A 25,854-nucleotide genomic window follows, 5' to 3' on the forward strand; every position below is an offset into this window, starting at 1 on the left:
CGCATGATAGGACCTTAACATTTTCAATACTGTTAAATTGCCAGATTTTAGATATTTAAATCATCGTTTTGCTGTATTTGTCATGAAAGCAAGTGCAATCAAAACAAAAACATTTAAAAAAATCTTTTGAATGATGTATATACACATATAAACAAACTGTGTTTACTCCCTTTCCATCTGGAAGATGTTGGTTGTGATTGTTGTTGGTCAAAATGAGATGAATGTGGATCAGGATTTATCTCACAGGTAAAAGCTCTGGCAGTACAGGAAAACGTGCGTACATACATCCATTCAGCTCATAAAGGATATGAATGCACCAGGACCCTGATGGAGATTCTCCTTAATGGATTGAAGGGACTCAAAATATACAAGGCCGGCGTAGCGTTAAAGCGGAATATAGCCTTCCCACGATTCAAAACTATAAAGGTCTGCGGTAGAGAAAAGCAAATTGTGGTTACAGCGCACACAATCTGTTTCACAAGGTGTTACATAACTGCAGAGAATGACACACGTCCTGACATCAGACTGGATAGTTCAACTAAACATGCATATTTACGCTCAAAATGAGTTGCTTTTTGGATGTTGAGCACAAAAGAAGATATTTGAAAGAATTTTTCAAACTACAAGCCACTGACATTGTTAAGAAAATACTATGGAAGTCAGTAGCTATGTTTTAATCTGCCCATTTTTCTGCACATTTTTAAATATCACATAAACAATAGCGCTAAATGGGAACGCTAAGATGTACGTAAACATTTTAAACTGTGAATGAAAAACTTAAGGATGACACAGTGGCACAGTGGTTAAAACTTTTGTCTCACAGCAGGAAGGTTGCTGGTTTGAATCCCGGCTGGGTCAGCTGGCATTTCTGTGTGGACTTCGTGTTCGTGTTCGTGTTCGTGTGGGTTTCCTCCGGGTGCTCCAGTTTCCCCCACACTCCAAAGACACACGCTATAGGTGAATTGAATTAATTAAATTGACCGTAATGTACAGTATGTTAGTAAATGTGTGTATGGGTGTTTTCCAGTACTGGGTTGCAGCTGGAAGAAGACTTGCTGTGTAAAACATATGCTGCAATAGCTGGCAGTTCATTCCACTGTGGCAACCCCTGATGAATAAAGGGATTAAGCTAAAGGAAAATGAATAAATGACAAATGGAGTAGGATAAACTCTTCATCTGATAAGAAAACATTTGCATAACCTACGATGGAAGCACAGTTACTAAATAAATGAAAAAAAAAAGATTATTAAACTACAAACTACAAAAGCCAGTTCACATTCATAGTGATGCATTTTTGTCTTCTGAGTAATTTATTATATAAGAAAAATTGTCCAGATCTGGATAAATAGCTTTTTACTATGTGAAGCCTTTTGATATTTCACTTTAGGCATAGGGCATATTTTAATGATCTAGGTGCAAAGTCTGAAGCACATGGCGCAAAAGCATTAAGAGCTTGTATAAATACACTGCACCCTGACACATGGTCTAACAGGGTTGTGCTTATTTTATTAATGAGTTATGGGTGTGTTTTGAGCATAACATGCTTTAATCCAATCAGAGTCTCATCTCTTATTCCCTTTAAGAGTCAATTGCGTCGCGCCATGGCGCATTTGCTTTTTACACGGCAGACTGTAAGTGAAAAAACGTAACGCTTCACTATCGAGAAAACAGTTAAACAGACAATCTGCAGCACGAGGATAAAGAACGCGCCTCCTCCTTTCCACCTCTTTACTTTTTCTTTACTTTGCTTTTATTCTTTATTCCGGTGTTGAACGCACAGATATCCATTAGCCTACATATTTAATTTTGTTTGTTAAGCAATGAATATTTTGATTCGTCCATTTCTTTAATGTTTAATTAGATGTGTTTGAGTAAAGTATAAAGTATAAATGATGTAGAAATTGAAACACAGGCATGTAGATGTTCTGAATAGTTTGTCAGTGTGAATCAGTGTCACTTTCAATTGTTTTTTGTTTGTTAGACCCATGTGACATGTACTGCCTAATCTTGGGCAGAGAGTTTTAATCTCAATGTGTCTTTCCTGGTAAAATAAAGGTTATAATAATAATTATAATAATAATAAAGGTTTTTGGCAATATTTTGTTATTTTATTTTCTTTATTTAGGGTTTAGTAAACAGGATGTGTTATTGTGTTGTTTTTCTGTATTTTCTTTATGAATATGTAAGTTGTGGTTAATTAATTAATTCATTCATTCATTCATTTTCCTTCGGCTCAGTCCCTTTTTTATCAGGGGTCGCCACAGCGGAATGAAATGGCAACTATTCGGTCATATGTTTTACGTAGCGGATGTGCTTCCAGCTGCAACCCAGTCATGGGAAATACCCATACACTCTCATAAACACATATACATTACAACCAATTAAGTACATCCAATTCACCTATAGTGCATGTGTTCCGACTGTGAAGGAAACCGGAGCACCAGGAGGAAACCCACACCAACATAGGGAGAACTCCACACAGATATGCCATCTGACCCAGCCGGGACTCGAACCAGTGACATTCTTGCTGTGAGGTGACAGTGCTAACCACTGATTCACGGCACCACCCTGTGTTCAATTCATTCATTCTTTTTAATTTCGGCTTAGTCCCTTTATTAATCATAAAGGGATTCATTCGCCACAGCTGAATGAACCGTCAACTTATCTAGCATATGTTTTATGCAGCAGATGCAACCCATCTCTGGGAAACATCCATACATTCTCATTCACACTCATACACTACAAACAATAGCTAATCCAATTCACCTACAGTATACCGCATGTCTTTCACGCAAAGACGGGGAGAACATACAAACTCCACACAGAAATGCCAACTGACCCAGCCGAGGCTTGAACTAGCGACCTTCTTGCTGTGAGGCAACAGCACTACCTACTGCGCCACTGCTTCGCCCCCGTGTTCAATTCAATAACGTTTATTTTTCTTTCGTCATGAGATCACGTGTGAGACCATGTGATGATTCAGAGGACTATAGAAAGTAGCACGCTGTGATAAATATTGCCTGATGAAGAGCCAGTTTACTCGAAACGTCACACACTTTGTGATAGCCTTTTTCACGTTAATAAATTTATATTTTTGAAGCTTTGGTGTTGCCGCCTTTTTGTATAATTTTTGTACTTTTTGTTGATCGACTGAGCACCCATTTAAGGTTACTTTCACACCTGTAGTTCGCTTAATTTGGTCCAGACCAAAGGCAATAAATGATACATTGTAGCATTTTCTGCCGTCTCTTGGGTCGTTTTCACACCACACTGATTGCTTTAGTCCGAACCAGTTGAAAAGCACCAAAATGCAGTGATCTGAGAAAATCCACATCACTGATTGGCCAGATGTTGTTGAATGTATTTCCTAAACTGCTTTTTGATTGGTCAGAATTCACATGCGGGAAAATGCCAATGGAACTCTCGTAAGTAAACAAACTTGCAGAGACAAAATGTCACTTTTGACTATAAAGGGGTGACTGCGCTGACTAATTGTATCTCTGGTCATATTATCTACTGTCTAGTTTGTGTACATCACTTTAGACAAACTATACATTTTAAGAATGAAGTGCGGCTGCAGCTGGAAAGTGTTTTAATGCATTGCAAACGATGAAGGTGCATCGCACGTTATTTTAGGAGGAGGCATGAATTATTTTTGCTAAACTGCGACATGGTCATCTTCAGGAAATATTACCAACAATCCATCAGCTTATGTTTTTTCCTCTTTCTCTCTCTGTTTAAAACTGTTGGAAAAGTGCTGTCAACAAATATTTTTCCTCCATATCCCATAATGCATAGCACATTAGACTACATCAACTGGATTAGTCCAAAAAGGCGCAGTACTTTTTGCGGTTGGGTCTGTTTTAGTTCGGATTATGTTCTCACCACAAACGAACCGCTCCAGGGTTCAGGTTCCAAGGAGGTCTCGGTATGCTTTTTTGGTCCGCACTCGAGTACAATTGCTACATTCACACCTGCCCAAACGAACCACACTAAAACAAGGAAAAACGAACTCTAGTGCACTTCAACCGAACTAAATAAGGCAGATGTGAAAGTCCCCTTGGATTGACATATTGAGATATAAACATAGCTTATGGCTACTAGTCTCCAAAATTGTTCAAAATATCTTCTTTCCTGTTCAACATATGACAGAATTAACATTTTCAGAAGTACATTCCCTTCAGGTAGTCCTACAGCCTAAATTCTAAATGTAAACAAAAACAACACCCAGGGACATTTTCCCCTTCTAAAAATGATCGGTCACATACTTTTTGGTTGCTGTAGTAGGTGTCCAGGTCCTCCAGCGGGACGGACAGCATGTGTGGCGGAACATCTCCGTAGATGAACGGCAGGGGTTTTCCCGCCTCCAAATCTCTGTTGGGTTTGGGCCCATTTTCGTCGTCGTCATCAGGCCGTCTCTCGCCTTTGGGCCTCTGGGCCACCTCCTCTGCGATGCGTTGCTCGATAGCGGCGAGAGACTCGGGCAGGAAGGGCCGGAAGCTGTCAGGTCCGGGTGGAACGAGCAGCTGAGCAGCCATATTGACATCCTGCTCTGGTAGCTGCACCAGCTAATCTCCGGTCACTCTGGGAGCTGATGGAAAAAAAAAAATCCCACGTTCAATACACAGCGTCTGCATGAGTAGACCAATCATTATAGCGAAAGCTTTTTATTTGTATGAATTGGGTAAGGCTGTAGCAGTTTAGAATGTCAAATATCCAGTATTCAAACATTTACATCGCAATCAGCATACAACTGGAGACACTGGGGAAGATTTCAAACTCTGTTGCATTACAGTAGTTACTCCTCACTTCTTTCTCCATACACTCTCAAAATAAGACATCATGTACACTTTCAGAAATAAAACCCAACCGGTCACCGGGGTGGTACCTTTAAACATTTGTGCTGTGTGCTGGTTTACTGTATATATGGCTATATAATTTGTATTTTTTTTAAATATACACAGATTTAAAGAGAACCACAGATCAACAGGGAGATTGCAAGATGCCTGCTTCTGCTTTAAACTGGACTGACTGAATATCTACTTTTAAATATCTACTATTCAAAAATATACAGACAAATGTAAAACACAGTAAAACACCCTAAATCTGTTGAAACGTGGTGATCTGAGTTATTAATGAAAACACTATGCACTCATTCTTTTATCTTAAAGACAAATTTATGTTGTCGTCAAGCGATTTCTTTCGATACTTACAATTAAGAAGCTATATTACAAATCATAAAGAAAAGGAAATATTCAAAAAGTCCCAACTAATGTGGAACAGTATTTTATTGATATAAAAAAAAAAAGGATTACATAAACGACACATATCACAGATATATAATAGCCTAATTCTGGATTCAACAGATAACACCCTTCAAATTAAAGAAAAATGGGAATCTGAACTTAATGAAAAAATTGAGGATGATATTTGGGAAAACATATGTTCAGAAGCTCATAAGGGGATCAACAGCCATAACTGGAAAGAGTTTGACTGGAAAACAAAAATTAATTTATTTAGAACACCATTGACGGTCTCAAAATATACTAACCGTCCACAGTCAGAGGAATGCTGGAGGGGTTGCGGAAATGTGGATAATCACGCACATATATTTTGGGAATGTCCGAAGATACTTGCATTTTGGCAAGGGGTAAAGATTGAGAAAATGAAAATTATGCAGGTAGATCTACCTTTTACTCCCCTGTTTTTCTTGCTTGAAGGGATACCCCAGGATATATATAATAAAAACCAGAGATACATACTATATATACTTTTACTAAGTGCAAGAAAGACCATAACAATAAATTGGATGAAGCCACACCCTCCAACAATAGTACAGTGGATAGAAAAACTTGAAAGTGTATATAGAATGGAGTATATGACTGCTCAACTTCATCTAAAACTGGATATTTTTAAACAAAGATGGGCACCGGTTATGTTGTATCTGAATAGTACATAGTATTTCTAGCTCCTTTGAAACTGAAAATATTGTATGTTTTTTTTGTAAATTTTTTTTTATTTACATCTGCGGCTACTGTCGTTTTTTTTTTTTTATAATCGCTGCTGTCACTGAATGTTCTGTTCTGTAAAATGTTTTAATGTATAAGAATAAAGTTAAAAAAAAAAAAAAGAAACTTGTTGATCTGATGGCAGTTGAGTTTGCAGCTGGATATTATTGGGAGATTGCTGACAGGAACAGTGAACAGCTCCGGCAGAGCGTGTCTGAAGCTCGTATGCAAGTTTATTTTACATTCTATGGCAGAAATATCATTGAGCCTTGCTAAATCCTTCTGTATGGGTGTGCATCCATTAAAAAACACTCACAGGACATTAATTTCATGCAAAAATACACAAAGAGATACTTTCACTTTCACTTAATGTATAGTTTGTGAATGTGGTATTACTACAATTTGAGCACAGTAAAACACAATAAATGAAGAGAACTCAAACCAATTGAGTACTGTAAAACCCAATAAGTTAAGTCAACTCAAACCGTTTAAGGAAACCTATTGCTACAAACCATTTGACTTAAAAAAGCTAATCTATACGAGTACTGTGAACTTACTCCATTTAAGTTGAAGCAATGAGGTGTTTAAGTACTCATTACCTTTAACACTGAGTTCAAAACTCTTTTCAAATGAGTAGAATTAACTTTCAGTCTATTTTGAGTTGACTCCACTCATTTCATTTGATAAAGTTGATTGTTGAGTGTGATTGGGTGGTTGGTGGCCCTGTTGAGTACTTAAACAAAGCAAAATTAAGACCTGTTTAAATGATTTAAGACCTACAGTAAAGCAATATTTCAATGAATTTAAGACTTTGTTAACCCTTAAAATTTAGTTTTTGAAAATTAAGACATTTTAAGACTTTTAAGTCATTGTTTTTTTAAAATGACAAAGATCAATATTATTTGCCTCCTCAAGATTCTTTCTGACAGGTCACAGAACAAATCACTGTTGTCCAATGACTTGCCTAATAAACCAAACTTGCCTAGTTGACCTAACTAAATGGCACTTAAAGGTAAATACTATTGTCTTGCAAAATAACTAGTGAAATATTAAGTTCTGTAATCATAGAAAAGACTAAATAAATTAGTTATTAAAACTATTATGTTTTTAAAATGTGTTGAAAAAGAAATCAAATCACTATACATCACTTGAGAAATATTTGGCTAATATTTTTGTCCCTAACTGGGGGGGACTTAAAATATTCAACTTAAAAATATTCAAAAATAATCAATTGATTTAATAAATCTTTTCAAGTTTCCCAGTGTTGGGAACAACATCCTGCTCTCTCTCGTATAGCCAATGCGGAAGTAACTGAAAATGCAATTCACCAACTTGCCTTTGGCGGCTGGCTCCAGGAACTCCAGATGTTCACTGTCTGCAATGCGAAATGGGCCAATTTTAAAGTTGATAAAAACATGTTTACAGCCAGGTACAAAAGATGATTTTGGTGCATGTAGCTAATATCACCGTTCATGACAACTGTGAGGGCAGAGAATTTTTTATAACTCTGTTATGTTTATATTAAGCCTATATATAAGTCTATGTTAAGTTATATTATGTCTGCATAATTAAGGGTGTGGCCACTTGAGTGACAGCTAGGTCTAGCTGGTCGTCGTCATCACTTCACCACAGCTGATTCCTGCTGATTAGCTGCTTAACTTGGCATATACATCGTATTTTTGTTTTGTTTTATGTGGCTTTACACAGTCAATTGCCTTTTGAAATTATTTCACACAATTATCAAATAATACAGCATGCTGATATAGTGTACAACCAAGCACATGTGTTCAGTGCACAAACGAGTTGCAGGTAATGACATTTTAAGCGTTTCTCCCAAAGAAAAACCTATGTAAGCAAAATGCTAGCAGGCTTTCATAGCTCCACTGATGCTCCGCCTCTCATTTGGTCACCCCTGGTTGGTGCGACGACGTGCGAACAAAATGGTGACGTTTAGCCACGCCTACTTGTAGCCTCATTTGCGCTCTTCAGAAACCTATGGGTGACGTCACAGATACTATGTCCATATCTTTTAAAGTCTGTGGTAAAACATATGCTGGATAAATTGGCGGTTCATTCCACTGTGGCGACCCCTGTTAAATAAAGGGGCTAATAGAAAATGAATGAATGAAATAAATCTTTTTTTAAGGTAAGTGGTTGCAAACAATTTATTTGGGTGAATTTATACAACAAAACTTAAGCTAAACATTACTAAATTTCACTTTGATTATTTAAATTCAGCCCATATTAATCATTTGCAATCATTTTGCATAAATATTTTTTCTGTGTGTTCATGCTTTTATGGCAGTGAGTGGAGCTATTTAGTATGTATTGCTTGCTCAATTCTCTTCTTGGTGAACTTTTCTGTACCGCATCATGGGGAATGTCGTTTTTTTCTCCATGAAATCGGTTGTTAACTACAACAGTTTAAAAAAATAAATATACTTAATGCAGCCGAATGAGTTCAGCAAAAGTGTTTACAATCAATATAACACAACAGGTTCTGAATGAATGGTCATTAACTTCCAGAACCAAATGGTTGTTGTCTTCTATTAATACAAACGATAAGACTGTTAGTATTCATGCAGTGCCACTATATGCAGCTTGTGTGTGTATGTTTTAGAAGTGTATGTTTGTACCAGCTTTGTATGTTACAGTAGAGCAGGAATGCCTGCGGGTCACCGGGCATAAATAGCCAGTCTGGCGTGATGCCCTGAGTTCTGTGGCCAGACCTTTGAGCACCAGGGCGTATTCTAGAAGCAAATCATCTACAGACGCAGGAGTTCCATGATTCCAATAAACCCCCGTTCCCTTTGAGATTCACTGTCTCAAAAAATAGAGGTATTTTTAGAGGTATAAGGGAAATTTATGAAGATTTAGGTAGCTCTAATATTCATTGCTGTGGTCATATTAATGATTGTGTCAATTTATGTAGCACTGAGGTCCTGCGCGACACAAAATTTCATTCCACTGTATGTCCACACATGACAATAAAGCTTAACTTCACTTGACTTTACTTGACTTATAGCAATAAAAAAAGCACAGAGTAAAAGAAAACATGAGAAGGGAAAAAAGATGAGATGAATGCTGAAATTCTCATACTTAATATTTTAGAGAACGGATTATGGAACCAATATCCAACCTGACTACAATTCAGCTATTTATAGATATTCTAATGGACACTTTTCTGTTAACCCAACAGCAAGCTCTGATGGTTGGCATGATTACAGCTATAAAGATGATCTTACTTAACTAGAAATCTTCAAAGGCTCCCTGTTATCAGAGATGGTTGAACGAGTTGCTTTATGTCATTCAAATGGAACAACTACCTCTTGAAAACTTCCCAGAAAAAAAGCTGAAACCACATGGGGACCTATGTTTCGACTCTTGGGAATCTAGCATTTTAAGCTTGTAAATTCTCACCTTTACTGCTAACCTATATATTGATGTCACTGGCTTTGTAAAAATGTGAGTATCAACATCATATGTTTACTATATATGCTATGTGTGTGTGTGTGTGTGTGTGTGTGTGTGTGTGTGTGTGCGTGTGTGTGTGTGTGTGTGTGTGTGTGTGTGTGTGTGTGTGTATATATACAGATGAAGTCAGAATTATTAGCCCCCCTTTCAATTTCTTTTTCTTTTTGAAATATTTCCCAAATTATGCTTAACAGAGCAGAGAAATTTACACAGTATGTCTAATAATGTTTTTTTTCTACTGGAGAAAGTCTTATTTGATTTGAAGCCATTTTAAGGTCAAAATTATTAGCCCTTTTTTAGCTATTTTTGTTCAATACTCTACAGAACAAACCATCATTATACAATAACTTGCCTAATTACCCTAACCTAGTTAACATAATTAACCTAGTTAAGCCTTTAGTTGTCACTTAAAGCTGTAAAGAAATGTCTTGAAAAATATCTAGTCGAATATTATTTACTGTCATCATGGCTAAGATAAAATAAATCAGTTATTAGAAATGAGTTATTAAAACTATTATGTTTAAAAATGTCTTTAAAAAAATCTAATCTCTGTTAAACAGAAATTGGGGCAAAAGATAAACAGGGGGCTAATAATTCAGGGGGGCTAATGATTCTGACTTCAACTGTACTGTATATACAACATGCAAACTCCAACCAGCGACCGTCTTGCGGTGAGGCAATCGTGCTACCCACGGCACCACCCTGACACCCTTTTTTTTTTTTTTCATTTTTACCATTTATTAATGATACATTATTTTTATTTAGAAATTTCTTGACTGCAAAATCAAAACATCTGAAGGATTATGTGACACTGGAAACAGTAAAACTGTAAATAGATACCACAATACTACTGTTTTGTGATATATTTGATTAGGTAAATGCAGGTTTGATAAGAAAAAAAAGACTTCTTTTAGTTTAATTTTTTTTTAATCATCATTGCCAATCTTTTGAATAGTACTGTACATACAATAGATTTTTTTTTGTTGTTTTCTTTTTCAAATATTTCCCAAATTATGTTTAATAGAGCAACGCATTTTACACAGTATTTCCTATAACACTTTTTCTTCTGAAGAAAGTCTTACTTTTATTTTGGCTAGAATAAAAGTTGTTTTGAAATTTTTTACACCATTTTAAAGTCAATATTATTAGCCCCGTTAAGCTATATATATATATATATATATATATATATATATATATATTGACTGTCTACAGAACAATGATTTGCAATGATTTGGCTAAGTACTTTAAAATTTAAGCTGAAGACTAGTGTCCTCTAGCAAAATAGTAAACTAGTAAAAACTTAGTAAAATACTTACTGTCATCATGGCAAAGATAAAATAAATCAGTTATTAGAAATGAGTTATTAAACTTTCATGTTTAGAAATGTACTTAAAAAATCTTCTCTCCGTTTAACAGAAATTGGGGGAAAAATATACAAGAGAGCTAATAAGTTTCACTTTAACTGTATATAAAATACTAGAAGCTGTCCTAAATTTTACTACACGGCTACTGAAACCACGTCACAAAATTTCATAGTCAAACATTGTTTAATAAAGACAGCTAAATTGAGCAACTGGCGAATTTCCTACACTTTTCACATAAAGTACGTACATCTACATTTTATATCAAGCTTTAACACACATCATCTGTCACAAACTGTAACTCACACTAAAATCCCAAACTCATGATTGAATTCTTGTGAGTGACACCTGAGCATGCATCCGGCAGTCTAAAATGGATTGCCAAATTCAATCCCTCCATCCTCTACAAAAATCCAGATGTATACATCTTTAACATCGCAACTCTGCAATTCAAATTGGAGGATTCAAGCAATCGTGTCTGGATGCAGCCTTTATGAAGCAAGCTGAGACTGCATCACTCAGCGATGCAATGTCAGACACAATGCACTCAAATGGAGCGAGTGACGTCACTGTGACCGGTAGGGTTAGGGGTGGGGTTAGGTGAGCCCATTAAAAAGCATTGGATGCAGCCCAGATTGCACTGCACCAGGTCTGCAGTCAGACCCCTCTCGATTCAGGACAGATTTAAGACGATGATTCTGACAATATCAATGAAAAAAAATAAAAATCTGCTATGAATCAAACAGAAACGCTACAGCTTTGAAAGGAATAGATACATTATTAATAATAAATAAATAAGTAATAATAATGATAATAACAAACATTCACTTATTCATTTTACTTCAGCTTAGTCTCTGGATTATCAGAGGTCACCACAGCGGAATGAACCGCCAACTATTCCATCATATGTTTTATGCAGCGGATGACCTTCCAGAGGCAACACAGAACTGGGAAATAATATAAACAGTCTGAGTGTTCTGTTTATTATGAAACACTGGTTTCTACCATGTTCTAGAAGTAGGATTTCTTTCACGCAAACAAGAGTTGACACTGCTCCAAACCACCTACAATGCAAAACTCTTAGGCCTCATCCAACTGAAAAGGCATAGAAACAAGTCAAACTGAACACATTTCACAAAGTAAAAACAGAAAATGGGTTGTACTAATAATCTTACAACCTGCATAATCTCCTGCATAGATCATATCATTAATGAATGAAGATAAAATCACAATTACTTCACAAATAACTACCACACTTTGAGGAAAATGAGCAATGTTAAGCAACTAAAATGGAAATCTATAATAAAATAAAACACCAGGGAAAATGGGCAGATTACTGTATGAGTTCTATAGCTTCAATAAACATTTACTACAAATGCTGACATTAGTTATACATAAAATTATCTATAACAGTATTGGATGAGAACTGCCTAAATTTAGTGTTTTCATTATCCTATTTAAAAAAAAAATGTTATCAGGCAATATATTATAGATTACTTTCACTAGTTGAATCATTTCAGAAGTGTTGCTCATGGCTTAAAGGGTTTCGATAGGTTATTGCAGGGGTGTCAAACTCAATTCCTGGAGGGCCGAAGCCCTGCACAGTTTAGTTCCAACCCTGCTCCAACACACTTACCTGTAGATTTTAAACAAGCCTGAAGGACTCAATTAGTTTGATCAGGTGTGTTTAATTAGGGTTGGAACTAAACTGTGCAGAGCTGCGGCCCTTTTGGAACTGAGTTTGACACCTGTGGGTTATTGGTTCATATAAAGTTAAAATACTCCATATTGATCTTATTCTTCAAGTATGAGCGGGCGCAGCTATTGGAATCTTTTGTGGCTGGAGACTGTAGGTCTCATTCACGTCTACTGGTTTTTAGATGTGAAAAAATGAGCAATGTTAGGTCAATAAAATTGAACTCTACAATAAACTAAAAACACAGGGTAAATGGGCAGATTACTGTATGAGTTCTAGATTAAATAAATAAACATTAGCTAAGAATACTGACATGAGTAATGGATACATTTGTCCGTAACAGTATTGGATGAGAGCTGCTTATTTTTAGTGTTTTCATTATCCTATTTAAAAAACAAATCATTATCAGGCAATATATTATAGATTACCTTCACCGGTTGAATCATTTCAGAAGTGTTCCTCAAGGCTAAAAGGATTTTGATAGGTTATTGGTTCATATAAAGATAAATGCGCTCTTATGACCTTGTTCTTCACGTATGAGCTGGCGCAGCCATTGGAATCTTTTTGGCTCGAGACTTCCGGTCTCATTCACTTCAATTGATTTCTGGACGTTAAAAAATGAGCAATGTTAAATGCAACTAAAATGGAGCTCGGGAAAATGGGCAGATTACTGTATGAGTTCTAGATTAAATAAGTAAACATTTAACTGTCTCTAACAGTATTGAATGAGAACTGCAAATTTTTTGTGTTTTCATTATTGGACCCTTTAAAAACATAATTTTAGGTAATATATTATGGATTACTTAACCGGTTGAATAATTTTAGAAGTGTTCCTCATGGCTAAAAGAATTTTGATAGGTTACTGGTTCATATAAAGTTAAAATTCTCCCCATTGAGCTTATTTTTGACGTAAGAGCTGGAGCTGCCATTGGAATCTTTATGGCTCGAGACTTCCGGTCTCATTCACTCCCATTGAAATCTAGACGTTAAAAACTGCCTGCTATGCTGCCTGATGTTGCATACTTATACTTTCCTTTTGTGTTATTCTACTTTTTATGTACACTGTTAACAATCTCTTGTAGAATCTACAGTATCTTACTGTCAGGGGTTTGCCAGTAATTTACCATAAATCAATTGCAGTTAAAATACTGTATTTACATTTACAGCACCATTTATCTTGCTGTATTACAGTATTGGATATCTTTACTGTAAAACATAGTCATTTCCACATTGCAACTTTAAAATACAATAACATACAGCATAGATGTCCTACAGTAAAATACAGTTCAAATTACAGTTCAGTTCATCAGTAACTTACTGTAAATAAATTGCAGTAAAATACTGTATTTATATTCATAGTAAATTTACCTTTCCTTTGCATGTATTTATAGTATTGAATATCCTTACTTTAAAATATACAGTAATTTTAACAATGCAACTTAAAAATACAATAACATACTGCATAACTGTCCTACAGTAAAATACAGTTCATATTACAGTTCAGTTCGCCGTAACTTACTGTAAATCAATTACAGCGAAAATTTACATTTACAGCACCATGTATATCTTGCTCTATATGTATTTACAGTTTTGTATATCTTTACTGTAAAACAGACATTTTCACAATGCAACTTTTAAATACAGTAACATACTGTATAACTCTCCCACGGCAAAATTTAGTTCACATTACACTTCAGTTTGCCAGTAACTTACTGTAAATCAATTGCAGTAAAATTCAGTTTTTATATTCATAGTAAATTTACCTTTCCTTTGCATGTATTTATAGTATGGAATATCCTTACTTTAAAATATACAGTAATTTCAACAATGCAACTTAAAAATACAGTAACATACTGCATAACTGTCCTACAGTAGAATAGTTCATATTAAAGTTCAGTTTTCAGTAACTTACTGTAAAACAAATGCAGTAAAATACTGTATTTAAATTTACAGCAACATTTATCTCGCTCTATGTATTTACAGTATTGTATACCTTTACTGTAAAATACACAGTAATTTTCACAATGCAACTTTAAAATACAGTAACATACTGCATAACTGTTCTACAGTAAAATAGTTCACATTACAGTTCAGTTTGCCAGCAACTTACTGTAAATCAATTACAGCAAAAATACTGTATGTATATTTATATGAAAATTTACCTTCGTATTTACATTATTGAATATCTTTACTTAAAAAAATACAGTAATTTTCACAGTGCAACATTAAAATACAGTAACATATGCATAACTGTCCTACAGTAAAATACAGTTCATATTACAGTTAAATACTGCATCATTTACAATGAACTCCTGTTTGTTCAGCAAATATTTTGACCGTTTTCTGCCGTTTATTATTCTTTGTCATTTCTCCCAAAGGCAACTGAATCAGAAGTTTTAAAAATGAGTTTACTTACTTCCACATCGCGGAAAAGGTCAAAAACTACAGTTAAAATATAGTTTAAGAGTTAGTGTCATGGCACAGTAAGGCTTTTTAACCAAGTTTTACTTCTTCTCTGCAAAACTCACACTAGCAATGTTTTCCAGACAAAATATTCCTGGGTGCTCTGGGCTAGATTTCAGTTTGCAACTGTGACTAATATTCGACAGCAATTGTTTATGTGCATGTGGGTCTGTGAGCTGTTATACTCTCTCTCACCCTCTCCATCACCCAACCAGTTCAGCCTGTTCCCTCTGAGGACAGAGGTAAAAAAAACAACTCCCTCATCCATGCATGCACCCATCAAAGCATTTATCCAATGATCCACTTATTCAACCACCTCCAAAAATGAGCCAACCCTCTGGAGTGCCATTACTCCCAGCCCTGCCCTACAGCGCACCTGTCTCCAGAGTCAAAACAGAGAAAAAGTGCTGGGATTTAAGCACAATTTAAGTACATATTGGCCACTTACAGTTGAAGTCAGAATTATTAGCCCCCCTGAATTATTAGCGCCCCTGTTTATTTTTTTCACCAATTTCTGTTTAATGGAGGGAAGATTGTTTCAGCACATTTCTAAGCATAATAGTTTTAAAAACTTATTTCTAATAACAGATTTATTTTATCTTTGACATGATGACAGTAAATAATATTTTACTTGATATTTTTTAAGACACTTCTATACAGCTTAAAGTGACATTTAAAGGCTTAACTAGGTTAATAAGGTGAACTAGGCAGGTTTGGGTAATGAGGCAAGTTATTGTTTAATGATGGTTTGTTCTGTAGATTATCGAGAAAAAAAAATAGCTTAAAGGGGCTAATAATTTTCTCCCAAAAAAAGTTTTTTTTAAAAATTAATAACTGCTTTTATCCTAACTGAAATAAAACAAATAAGACTTTCTCCAGAAGAAAAAAATATTATCAGACATACTGTGAAAATTTCCTTGCTCTGTTAAAAATCATTTAGGAAATATTTAAAAAAATAAAATAAAATCAAAAGGGGGCTAATAATTCTGACTTCAACTGTATATGTAAAAATCAAAGATACCACTACTCATTTCTGGTGATCCATCAAAAAACATACACTCTCTTGTAGTATCGTGATAAAGTTTGTAAACTTCAGCAACATGTGGTCATCGTCATGATAAATAATAATGCTACTTTAAGTTAATCGGTTTAATTGAAGTAAGTTGAGCTGAGAAGAAAAGTTCATTTGACTCTACAAAAAAAGTAGGGATCAATAATTGTTATTATAGTGTACCCTTGTCAAGGTCTGCTCAGATATTCATGACTATAGCAAAGACTATCAGTGTAAAATCAGTCACCTCAGTTGATACCGCGTGCTACTTCATGTTTTGTTTGGTGGATATTGAAAGGTCTTGACAGTATGTCACTAAGAAGGTGGATTCAAATATTGCAGGCCAACACTAGGCAGCCAAAGTGTGTCAGAATTTGCCTTCAACACTTCTCCTCAAACCATGACAGTCGTGTTTAAATATTCACACACTGCTTGTGTTATAAAGACAGCATGTATATGAATTCTGACAGATGTGAGGGAAAGAAAGAAGCCTTCACACTCCATCACACAGTATAGGCATACACTGTCAAAGTTTTGCAAACTGTACAGCGGTGAGCATAAGAAAATACATGATTTCATCATACATATACTAAAACAATCATTTTGTTATGTGTTTATTTAGAAAAATATTTAAAAATGTTATTTATTCCTGTTATGCGAAGCTGAATTTTATTATTATTATTATTATCATTATTATTATTATTATTATTATTATTATTATTATTATTAGGGCTGCACAATAAATAGTTTGAGCATTGATATCGCAGTGTGTGTATCTACAATAGTCACATCGCAGGATTAGATTTATTAAAATGATAAAGATAATAGTAAATGTTATTATTTTTACACAATTTATACAGTGATGATCATTTTACTTTATGTTTGATTATGCAATTTCTGTTCTTGAATACTGTTGGACTCTTTGGAAAGCCATAAAGAGCTCTTTAATTCACTTTTCTCTTTGCTCTGTTGTATTTATATATGCTTGTCATTTGTTATAATTTATGCAAAATACTTTATTATCCTGTTCTATCTAAATGAATGAAATCTTTCCAAATAGAGCTATTCAATTCATCTAATGAAATAAATTTATATCATGATACCGCAGCAAAACAAAATATCGCAATGTCCGATTTTTCCAATATCGTGCAGCCCTAATTATAGTTACTATTGAGAATCAGTTAATTATATTGATGGGCAAAAATTTATAGCGATTAGTCGCATGCCAACTAAAAGTTTGTTTTGGCAAAAAATATGTGCTATTGTATATGATACATTTACCTACACGTTTACCTACAGTTGAAGTCAAAATTGTTAAACCGCGTTAATTATTAGCCCCTCCTGTTTATTTTTTTTTTTTTTTTACCAATTTCTGTTTTACAAAAAGAAGATTTTTTCAGCACATTTCTAAACATGATACTTTGAATAACTCATTTCTAATAACTGATTTATTTTATCTTTGCCATGATGATAGTAAATAATATTTGACTAGATATTTTCAAGACACTTCTATACAGCTTAAAGTGACATTTAAAGGCTTAACTAGGTTAATTAGTTTAACTAGGCAGGTTAGGGTAATTAGGCAAGTTATTATTTATGGTTTGATGTAGACTATCAAATATATATATATATATATATATATATATATATATATATATATATATATATATATATATATATATATATATATATATATATATATATATATATATAGCTTAAAAGGGCTAATAATATTGACCTTAAAATGTTTTCTTTAATTAAAAACTGCTTTTATTCTAACTGAAATAAAACAAATAAGACTTTCTTCAGAAGAAAAAAATGTTAAACATTTTTTGGGAAATATTTAAAAAAGAAAAGAAACAAAACAAATGGGCATAATAATTCTGATTTCAACTGTATGCCATTTGAATTGCAGTATATTATATTTTCTGCATAAGCATTAAGCAGCACAGCTTGTTTTCAACATTGATATTGAAGAACAACAAAGTATCTTAGTATAAGAACTCCTGATGGGTCATGTGATACTTCATATTAGCATCACATTAAATAATTTTACACATATTAAAAAAGAAAACATAAATTTTTTTAATGGTTATGCCATTTAAAATATTGCTTTTTATTGAATGTTTATGTTAGGATTATTTCAGCTTATTTTAAACATCGATATCTTTGCATACATCTGACAATCATATTACTCAACCAAAACGCCAACATTTGACATTTCCTTACGAGACCGGTTAATGCATAGATTCTGAAGTTGCTTTCTAATCATAAATGTGACACTTTTTCCTCAAATGTGCGTTAAAATTGTTCCGCTCCGTCCTGGATAATAAGGATTCGCGACAGCTGCTCTCCATGGTGCTGAAACACAGGTGCGCGCGCTTCCGCCTGGGCTCAGCTCAGGTCATCCGCCACGCGCTTCCTCCAACGTCGTCATCATATTCGCGTACTTCTCTCAATGACATTTCCCAAACACGTTGACGATCACGTATTTAATACAGGTGATTCACGGTATTAAGTCATAGCAAATTTCTTCGGTTTATTATGAAGGCATTAAAACACAAACCTAAATGTTTATGTAGTTTATTTTAAGGTACAAGCTATTCCTTTGATTTTGATATATATTTCTGTGATGATGATTATAATAATAATACAAAAAAGTCTGAAAAATGCTAACTGTAAACAACTGCCCCAAGTCAACGTTCAAAACGAAGAAACGTTAATTCTAGCATTTTCTTCTTAAATAGTAAATAGTTCAACAAGTCAAACATCTGAGTGCCTACATAAAACAAATGTAGATGATCTAATGGAAGGATGGTGTTCATCACGATGTTTATTTCTGTCTTGAGTGCTAACAGAAGCCCAAGGTGAGTTTGAAGGCCCTACCTTTATAGATGAGTATTCATCTCGAGCGCAGGGGCGAAGCAGCTGTCGCCATGTTGACGTCTCCGTTTATTTCCATTCCGCAAGCTCGAGGTCCACCCAAAACACAACGAACTCCGAGCATGACACCATTTACACGGCCATTTACAGAGTTTTGTGTCAAAAAACATCGCCCGGAGCTACAGCAGCTCTACATTTCCAGCCCTGACGACACCGACTGAGAAACCGAGATTGATGTAATTCCACGTAACGAGAAGCCCACCCAAAGGGTTAAACGGTGTCTAGGCGACAGAGAAAACGTCTCTGGGCGTGCCTTTTTTCACTGACCAAAAATGTCTAGGATGTAAACGCGTTTCAGAGGCATAAAGGTTCACATTACCACTGCGAATTGTCACCTATTGGTGTCCTCGGATTGTGTTTTTCACCCCCTTCTCGTGTGCGACGGTGGGTGGGTGTGGAAATGTGAGGGAAGGAGGGGGTCGCGTTTGCTTCTCTTTTCAATGACAATCATTATCAATGTAATTAATGTGCTGGGTGGAAATGCCAACGTCTTGTGAAATTCTCAAAACAAGAGAGATTATCCTATTAAGCCATAAACAGTCGACAGCAGCCCCTCTGTTCATGAAAGATCTCCCTAATTTTGGCAGATCAGCCAAATTCAGCACCAACATCATCTCCAGAGGCAACCGGCGGACAGAAACCCAAACATCTGTCCGGTACGCTGACAAATCCGGTGTAAAACCCTTGATATGCGATAATACCAGCGATCCAAATCCTGTTTAAACGCCTTATATGTGTCTGGATCATCCCAATTACTGCGCACACATATGCCTCAGTTTCTCTTTATAAGAATACGATTAATGATTGTGTTTTACGTGATTTGATCATAATCCCATTCAGTTTGATGAAGAGCAGCCAGAGGGTGACCTTTACATGAATGCATCATCATATTCTCCATTTGGACATTAAGTCCTAGTCATCAACTGTCTTTTGACCAACCGAACACTTGTTTTTTTAAAAAGAAACGGCTTGTTTATAACAGTTTCACAGTAATATGTTTACAATCCTGGCCCTTGTTGTTGTATCTACAGAGTTAGAAAGCTGAAATATGATTTTCATATACCAGGCCTTTCTAGACGTTTCTCAATTGATCTTTACCTACCATAGCAATGCTTGTCAGGCTCGAACCTGGATGGCGGTGATTTCCAATAACGTTCACCCCCCTTAGCTCCTTCTATTGTGTTTTCCCTCCATTAAAAGGCGGCTTGTTGTCAAACAGGCTGAGGAGACGCGGCGATGTTTTAATCCATTGAAAGGCGCTCTCAGCTGTCGCTCGTCTTCCCAAATATCACGGATGATAGTCGCTTCCGGTTATCGGTGGCTTGGATGGTGGGAGTGACGCGTGCGTGAGCCTCACGACTATATTCCAGAGTCAGAAGGAAATCGCCAGAACCCGCACGTAAAGACCGATTGACACTACAAGACATCGGAGTGAGACTCGGTCGCGCAAAGGGCATATTATTAAAGCTTTTCCCCGCTTTGTGTACGTGACAGGTTACAGGTAGCCTATACTTTATTAGCATTTGTTGCATCTGTTCCCATAAGTTATTAAGGGGATACCCGGGCCAAAGGACAATTTTATCTAATTAATATTAATTAACATTTAACATTATTTTTATAGCAATTACGCACAAACTGTATGTTCGTTTTCCCCTATTTATTCCACGGTCACTGATATTATTTTGTTAGAAGTTTTTTGGCTGATAAATCCCATTTTAAATGCTCAATTTTATACACGTCATATATTTTTGAAGGTTACTTGATAACATTTTACACTGTTGTGGTTGATTAATTGTTTTATTATTATTATTATTATTATTATTATTATTATTATTATTATTATTATGCTATAAGTTTTTGAAATAGCATTTGTTCAGTATACTGTACCTTTTATCTCTGCCAATAATGGTTGAAAAGCTCAAAAGGAATGCACTATAAAAACTGAATTAAAATATAACTCCTAGCAATTTCAAAAAAATGGGAGAAGCTTTTATTTGTTTTCTTTGTAAAAACTCAGGAATAATTATTTTTCTTTAAATATTAATTATAATATTATAATCATCAATAATTCATGGTCAGAATTATTAGCCCCCCTTAATTAATTTTCATTTTTTAATATTTTCCAGCAAGTGGAATGTTTAACAGCAAGGAAATTTTCACAGTTTGTCTGATAATATTTTTACTTCTGGAAAAAGACTTACTTGTTTTATTTTGGCTAGAACAAAAGCAGTTATGAATTTTTAAAACCATTTTATAGTCTAAATTATTAGCCCCTTTATGTTGTATATTTTTTCGATATTCTACAAAACAAACTATCCTTTTACAATAACTTGCCTAATTACCCTAACCTAGTTAACCTATTGTAATTAACCTATAGTTAAGCCTTTAAATGTAACTTTAAGCTGTGTCTTGAAAAAATATGTAGTAAAATATTATTTACTGTCATAATGGCAAAGATAAAATAAATCAGTTATTACAAATAAGTTATTAAAACTATTATGTTAAGAAATGTGTTGAAAATAATATTCCTATCATACTATTATATTATATTAATTACAAAACATATTATTATAAAAATGTATTAAAAATTAAATTTTAATGTTTGCACTAAAATTCTCCATAAAATATTAAGTAAGATTTTTTTACTTTAGCTGCAACTGGGGTCTCAGTGGGATATATATATATATATATATATATATATATATATATATATATATATATATATATATATATATATATATATATATATATATATATATTGTTTGTTATAAAGCCCAAGATTTTTGTTGTTTTTTATTTGTTTTTGCTCTGGCAGTATAAATAATAAAGGAATAAATGAGGAAAAAAAAGTATCTAGTTCATTTTTTTATCCTTAAATAATCCCTGTCAAATGTTACTGTTATAATATTTGTGTTGTTGAGATATGCACTCTATGAGAGATTATTTGTGAAAAACCTAAAATAACTGTTAAATAGTTGTTTTTTTATTTTTTTTTATTTAGTATTACAAATCCTTCATAACTTACAGTATACCAAAACAGATCTTTCTTATCTGAAACGTAATCTTCTGCTACTTTTTACACTTTTTTATTATTCTCAGACGAACAGGCTGCCATATATTTCTATACTGAGAGCATCCCATTTAACACATGTACTTATAAAACAACGAATAGCATTTATATTCACCTCATATAAAAGCCAATGTTCTCTTAAAAAACGTTTTCTGAAAATGGTTAAAAAGATTTAACACTCCGCCAATCAATTTATCTTCATCTTTAAACCAAGACAACTTTATAACTTTAGTAAAGAAGACTATTGCGTTATATAGTATAGGGATTGAGGCTGTTCATTCTTCAAAGCTCTAAATTCACCAGACACGGTCGAAATGAATAATCCTTATCCATGCTTGAAAGAGGTTGCTGGCGCGAGCTGCACCTGAGGCATGGGAGAGGCGCGCGGACCCAAACAACGCGCGCGCGCCCCCTGCTGACACCAAGGAGCAATGGCAGCGAAGTGACGACAGTTTCCCTTTCGCATGAAGCTGCTTTTAAGAAGCTGCTGAGAAACTTGTCTTCAGATGTTCATTAGGTGTAAAGCATGAGGGAATGCACTGGTAAATTTGTATAGTGTCAGTCTCGAAAGTAAACACTCAGAAAAGCGCAGTGATTTAGAGCAATACCGCGACCGCTCGTGCCTGTGCGCCGCGCCTCCGCAGGGCTCGTGCTGATGCATGACGCATCGCGCCGGTTTTGACATTCGCTGAGCTCCCCTCATTAGGCGCTCTCGCCCGCGGGGTGTCATCTATGAGAAGGCACAGACTGAAGGATCACCAGTCCTCCGAGTGGACAGAGCACGGCTAAACTCTCAGTGGAGCAGCTGGCAGTGTGACACCAGTGTTTACCCTGCAGAACAAACCGATAAATACGTTCACGGACAGCTAGCCTTCACTTCACTGAGGTCAATTTGGTTCTATATTCGCACATTCGGACTTTCTCCTTAATATAATTTCAGAAAAGTATTGTTCGCAAATTGTAAATAAGCAAATCATGCTGCACAACAGCCCATGACTATCATATTACAACATTGTTTCCAGTAAATTAAATAGTGCTAATGTTTTGAAGACATACATGCAGTGGTGGAAAGAGTACTGAAAAATCATACTCAAGCAAAAGTACCATTACTTACCTAAAAATGTAGTGAAAGTAGCGTAAAAGTATCTGCTGTTAAATATTACTCTCAAATGCTGATCGTAAATAGTAGCCCTTTCAAATGTACTCAAGAGTAGTATGCTATGCCACTGAGTATTACGCTGTAAAAAGCAGATGTGTTGGGCGATGCAGTGGCGCAGTAGGTAGTGCTGTTGCCTCACAGCAAGAAGGTCGCTGTTTCGAGCCTCAGCTGAGTCAGTTGGCGTTTTTGTGTGGAGTGTGCATGTTCTCCCTGCTTTTGTGTGGGTTTACTTTGGGTACTCCCAGTTTTCCCCAAAGACATGTGTTACAGGTGTATTGGGTAGGGTAAAATTGTCCGTAGTGTATAGCTATTAGTGTGTATGGATGTTTCCCAGGGTGTATGGATGTTATCCAGCAAGTTTTTACGCAGCGGATGCCCTTCCAGCCGCAACCCATCTCTGGGAAACATCCATACACACACTCATTCACACAGACACTCACAGAAAATTTAGCCTACCCAATTCACCTGTACCGCATGTCTTTGGTCTGTGGGGGAAACCGGAGCACCCGGAGGAAACCCACGCGAATGCAGGGAGAACATGCAAACTCCACACACAAACGTTAACTGAGCCGAGGCTCGAACCAGCAACCCAGCGACCTTCTTCGAGTCCTCCAGTTTCCCCCACAGTCCAAAGACATGTGCTATAGGTGAATTGTGTAGGCTAAATTGTCCGTAGTGTATGAGTGTGTATGGATACTTCCCAGGGATGGGTTGCAGCTGGAAGGTTGGTGCTTCATTCCGCTGTGGCGAACCCAGATTAATAAAGGTTCTAAGCTGAAAAAAAAATTGACTAATTTAATTAATAAAACAAAAAAGTTTTAAAATATTAACAAATAACCAATCATTTTATTAAATACTATTTTAAAAAGGGTGGCACGGTGGCTCAGTGATTAGCACTGATGCCTCACAGCAAGAAGGTCGCTGGTTCGAGTCCCGGCTTGGTCAGTTGGTGTTTCTGTGTGGAGTTTGCATGTTCTCCCCGTGTTCGCGTGGGTTTCCTCCGGGTGCTCCGGTTTTCTCCACAGTCCAAAGAGTTACAGCATGTGAACTGAATAAGCTGTATTGTCCATAGTGTATGTGTGTGGATGCGAGAGTATATGGGTGTTTCCCACGGCTGGGCTGTGGCTGGAAGGGCATCCGCTGCGTAAAACATATGATGGATAAGTTGGCGGTTCATTTCCCTGTGGCGACCCCTGATAAATAAAGGGACTAAGTCGAAGGAAAAGACATAAATGAATGAATATTTGGATAATGATTTATAAACACACACACACACACACACACACACACACACACACACACACACACACACACACACACACACACACACACACACACACACACACACACACACACACACACACACACACACACACACACACACACACACACACACACACACACACACACACCTAAAAGAAAGCAAATAAATAAGTTAAAATGCAAGTAAACAAATTAGATTAAAACGAACAATACAAATATTTAAATAAATTTAACAAAAAAATTAAGTAAAATTAAATCACATAAAATAAAGGACATTTTAAAGAGCAGGAAAAATGTAATAAAACATTCATTTTTAACCTTATCTTTCATTTTATATTTATTTTTTGCTAATAAATACAACATCCTTAATTAAATGTTCATGCTATATAGACACAGGACGGTAACATTAGCACGGAGATGACACAGAACACACCTTCATTAGAAAGAGTGCGCCAAATATCTCTCTACACACACACATACGTTAGGTTTTTATGTTCTATGGGGACCCATAGACATAATGATTTTGATACTGCACACTAATTTAAATACATTTTCCGTCTTTAACCCTAAAACCAACCTCAACATAAAACATTTACAGTTTTACATTTTTTAATGTTTTCATGTTGTCCCAACACAAAATGATACACTCTAAAAAATAACTCAAGAGGTCTGTAACCACTACATGGTTTAATACAGTGGTCACCAAACTTGTTCCTGGAGGGCTGGTGTCCTGCAGATTTTAGCTCCAACCCTAATCAAACACACCTGAACAAGATAATCAAGGTCTTACTAGGTATACTTGAAACATCCAGGCAGGTGAGTTGAGGGAAGTTGATGCTAAACCCTTCAGGGACACCGGCCCTCCAGGAACGAGATTGGTGACCCCTGGTTTAATACATCATTGTAACTTAAAAATTCTAAAATGCTGATAAGATTAAAACCTTTAAGCTGCCAGAATAAATTTTATTCAGTTTTCAAAACAGGAAAATATTGATAATTACATCAATTTAAAAATGCGGCTAATTTAAAGGTAAATATATCTGTCAGTTACTTTAAAACAATATTTAACTTGTAGCAACCCAAAGAAATGTTTCCACACTAATTGAGTTGTTTTGTATTTTTAAGTCCACACACTGATGCTTTTTATTACTTTTTATAATGATAATATGGGACATTACATATTTTTGTTTTGTAAAACAATAAAAACCTGTGGTTTAATACCAAAAAAATTAACCGGAAAACAAAAATGTTGCTGTTAAATGTATTTCTAACAAGCATGAACAGTAAATTTGAAAACAAACTAAAAATTAAACAGTTTCAGATGCTTAATTAATTTGAGGTTCTAAACTTGAAAATGTGGATGTA

The 25,854-nt window shown here is 35.3% G+C and overlaps 2 protein-coding genes across 17 annotated transcripts in view; both read right to left on the bottom strand.

The window, feature by feature from the left end:
• The window catches only part of scn1lab (sodium channel, voltage-gated, type I like, alpha b), a 76,597-nt gene extending 56,301 nt beyond the window's left edge, over positions 1–20,296 (bottom strand). For 9 of the 16 annotated variants that reach the window (XR_012407369.1, XR_012407373.1, XR_012407372.1 and 6 more), the window contains exons 1-3: positions 20,100–20,296; positions 4,270–4,592; positions 310–428 (exon numbers count right to left, since the gene is read on the bottom strand). Coding sequence is in view for 10 of the 16 variants with exons in the window: in XM_073953037.1 (XP_073809138.1) it covers positions 310–428; positions 4,270–4,539 (389 nt within the window). In the remaining 6 variants the exon portion in view is untranslated. Of the gene's footprint in view, positions 1–309; positions 429–4,269; positions 4,593–18,940 lie in introns of those variants that run through there. The other 7 variants (XR_012407370.1, XM_021476884.3, XM_005165770.6 and 4 more) reach the window with 2 other exon arrangements.
• The window catches only part of gpr155b (G protein-coupled receptor 155b), a 698,693-nt gene that overhangs the window by 218,829 nt on the left and 454,010 nt on the right, over positions 1–25,854 (bottom strand). The gene's annotated exons all lie outside the window — the stretch shown is intronic.

The sequence above is a fragment of the Danio rerio genome, chromosome 6 (genome assembly GCF_049306965.1).
Source record: "Danio rerio strain Tuebingen ecotype United States chromosome 6, GRCz12tu, whole genome shotgun sequence".
Lineage (NCBI taxonomy): Eukaryota > Metazoa > Chordata > Actinopteri > Cypriniformes > Danionidae > Danio > Danio rerio.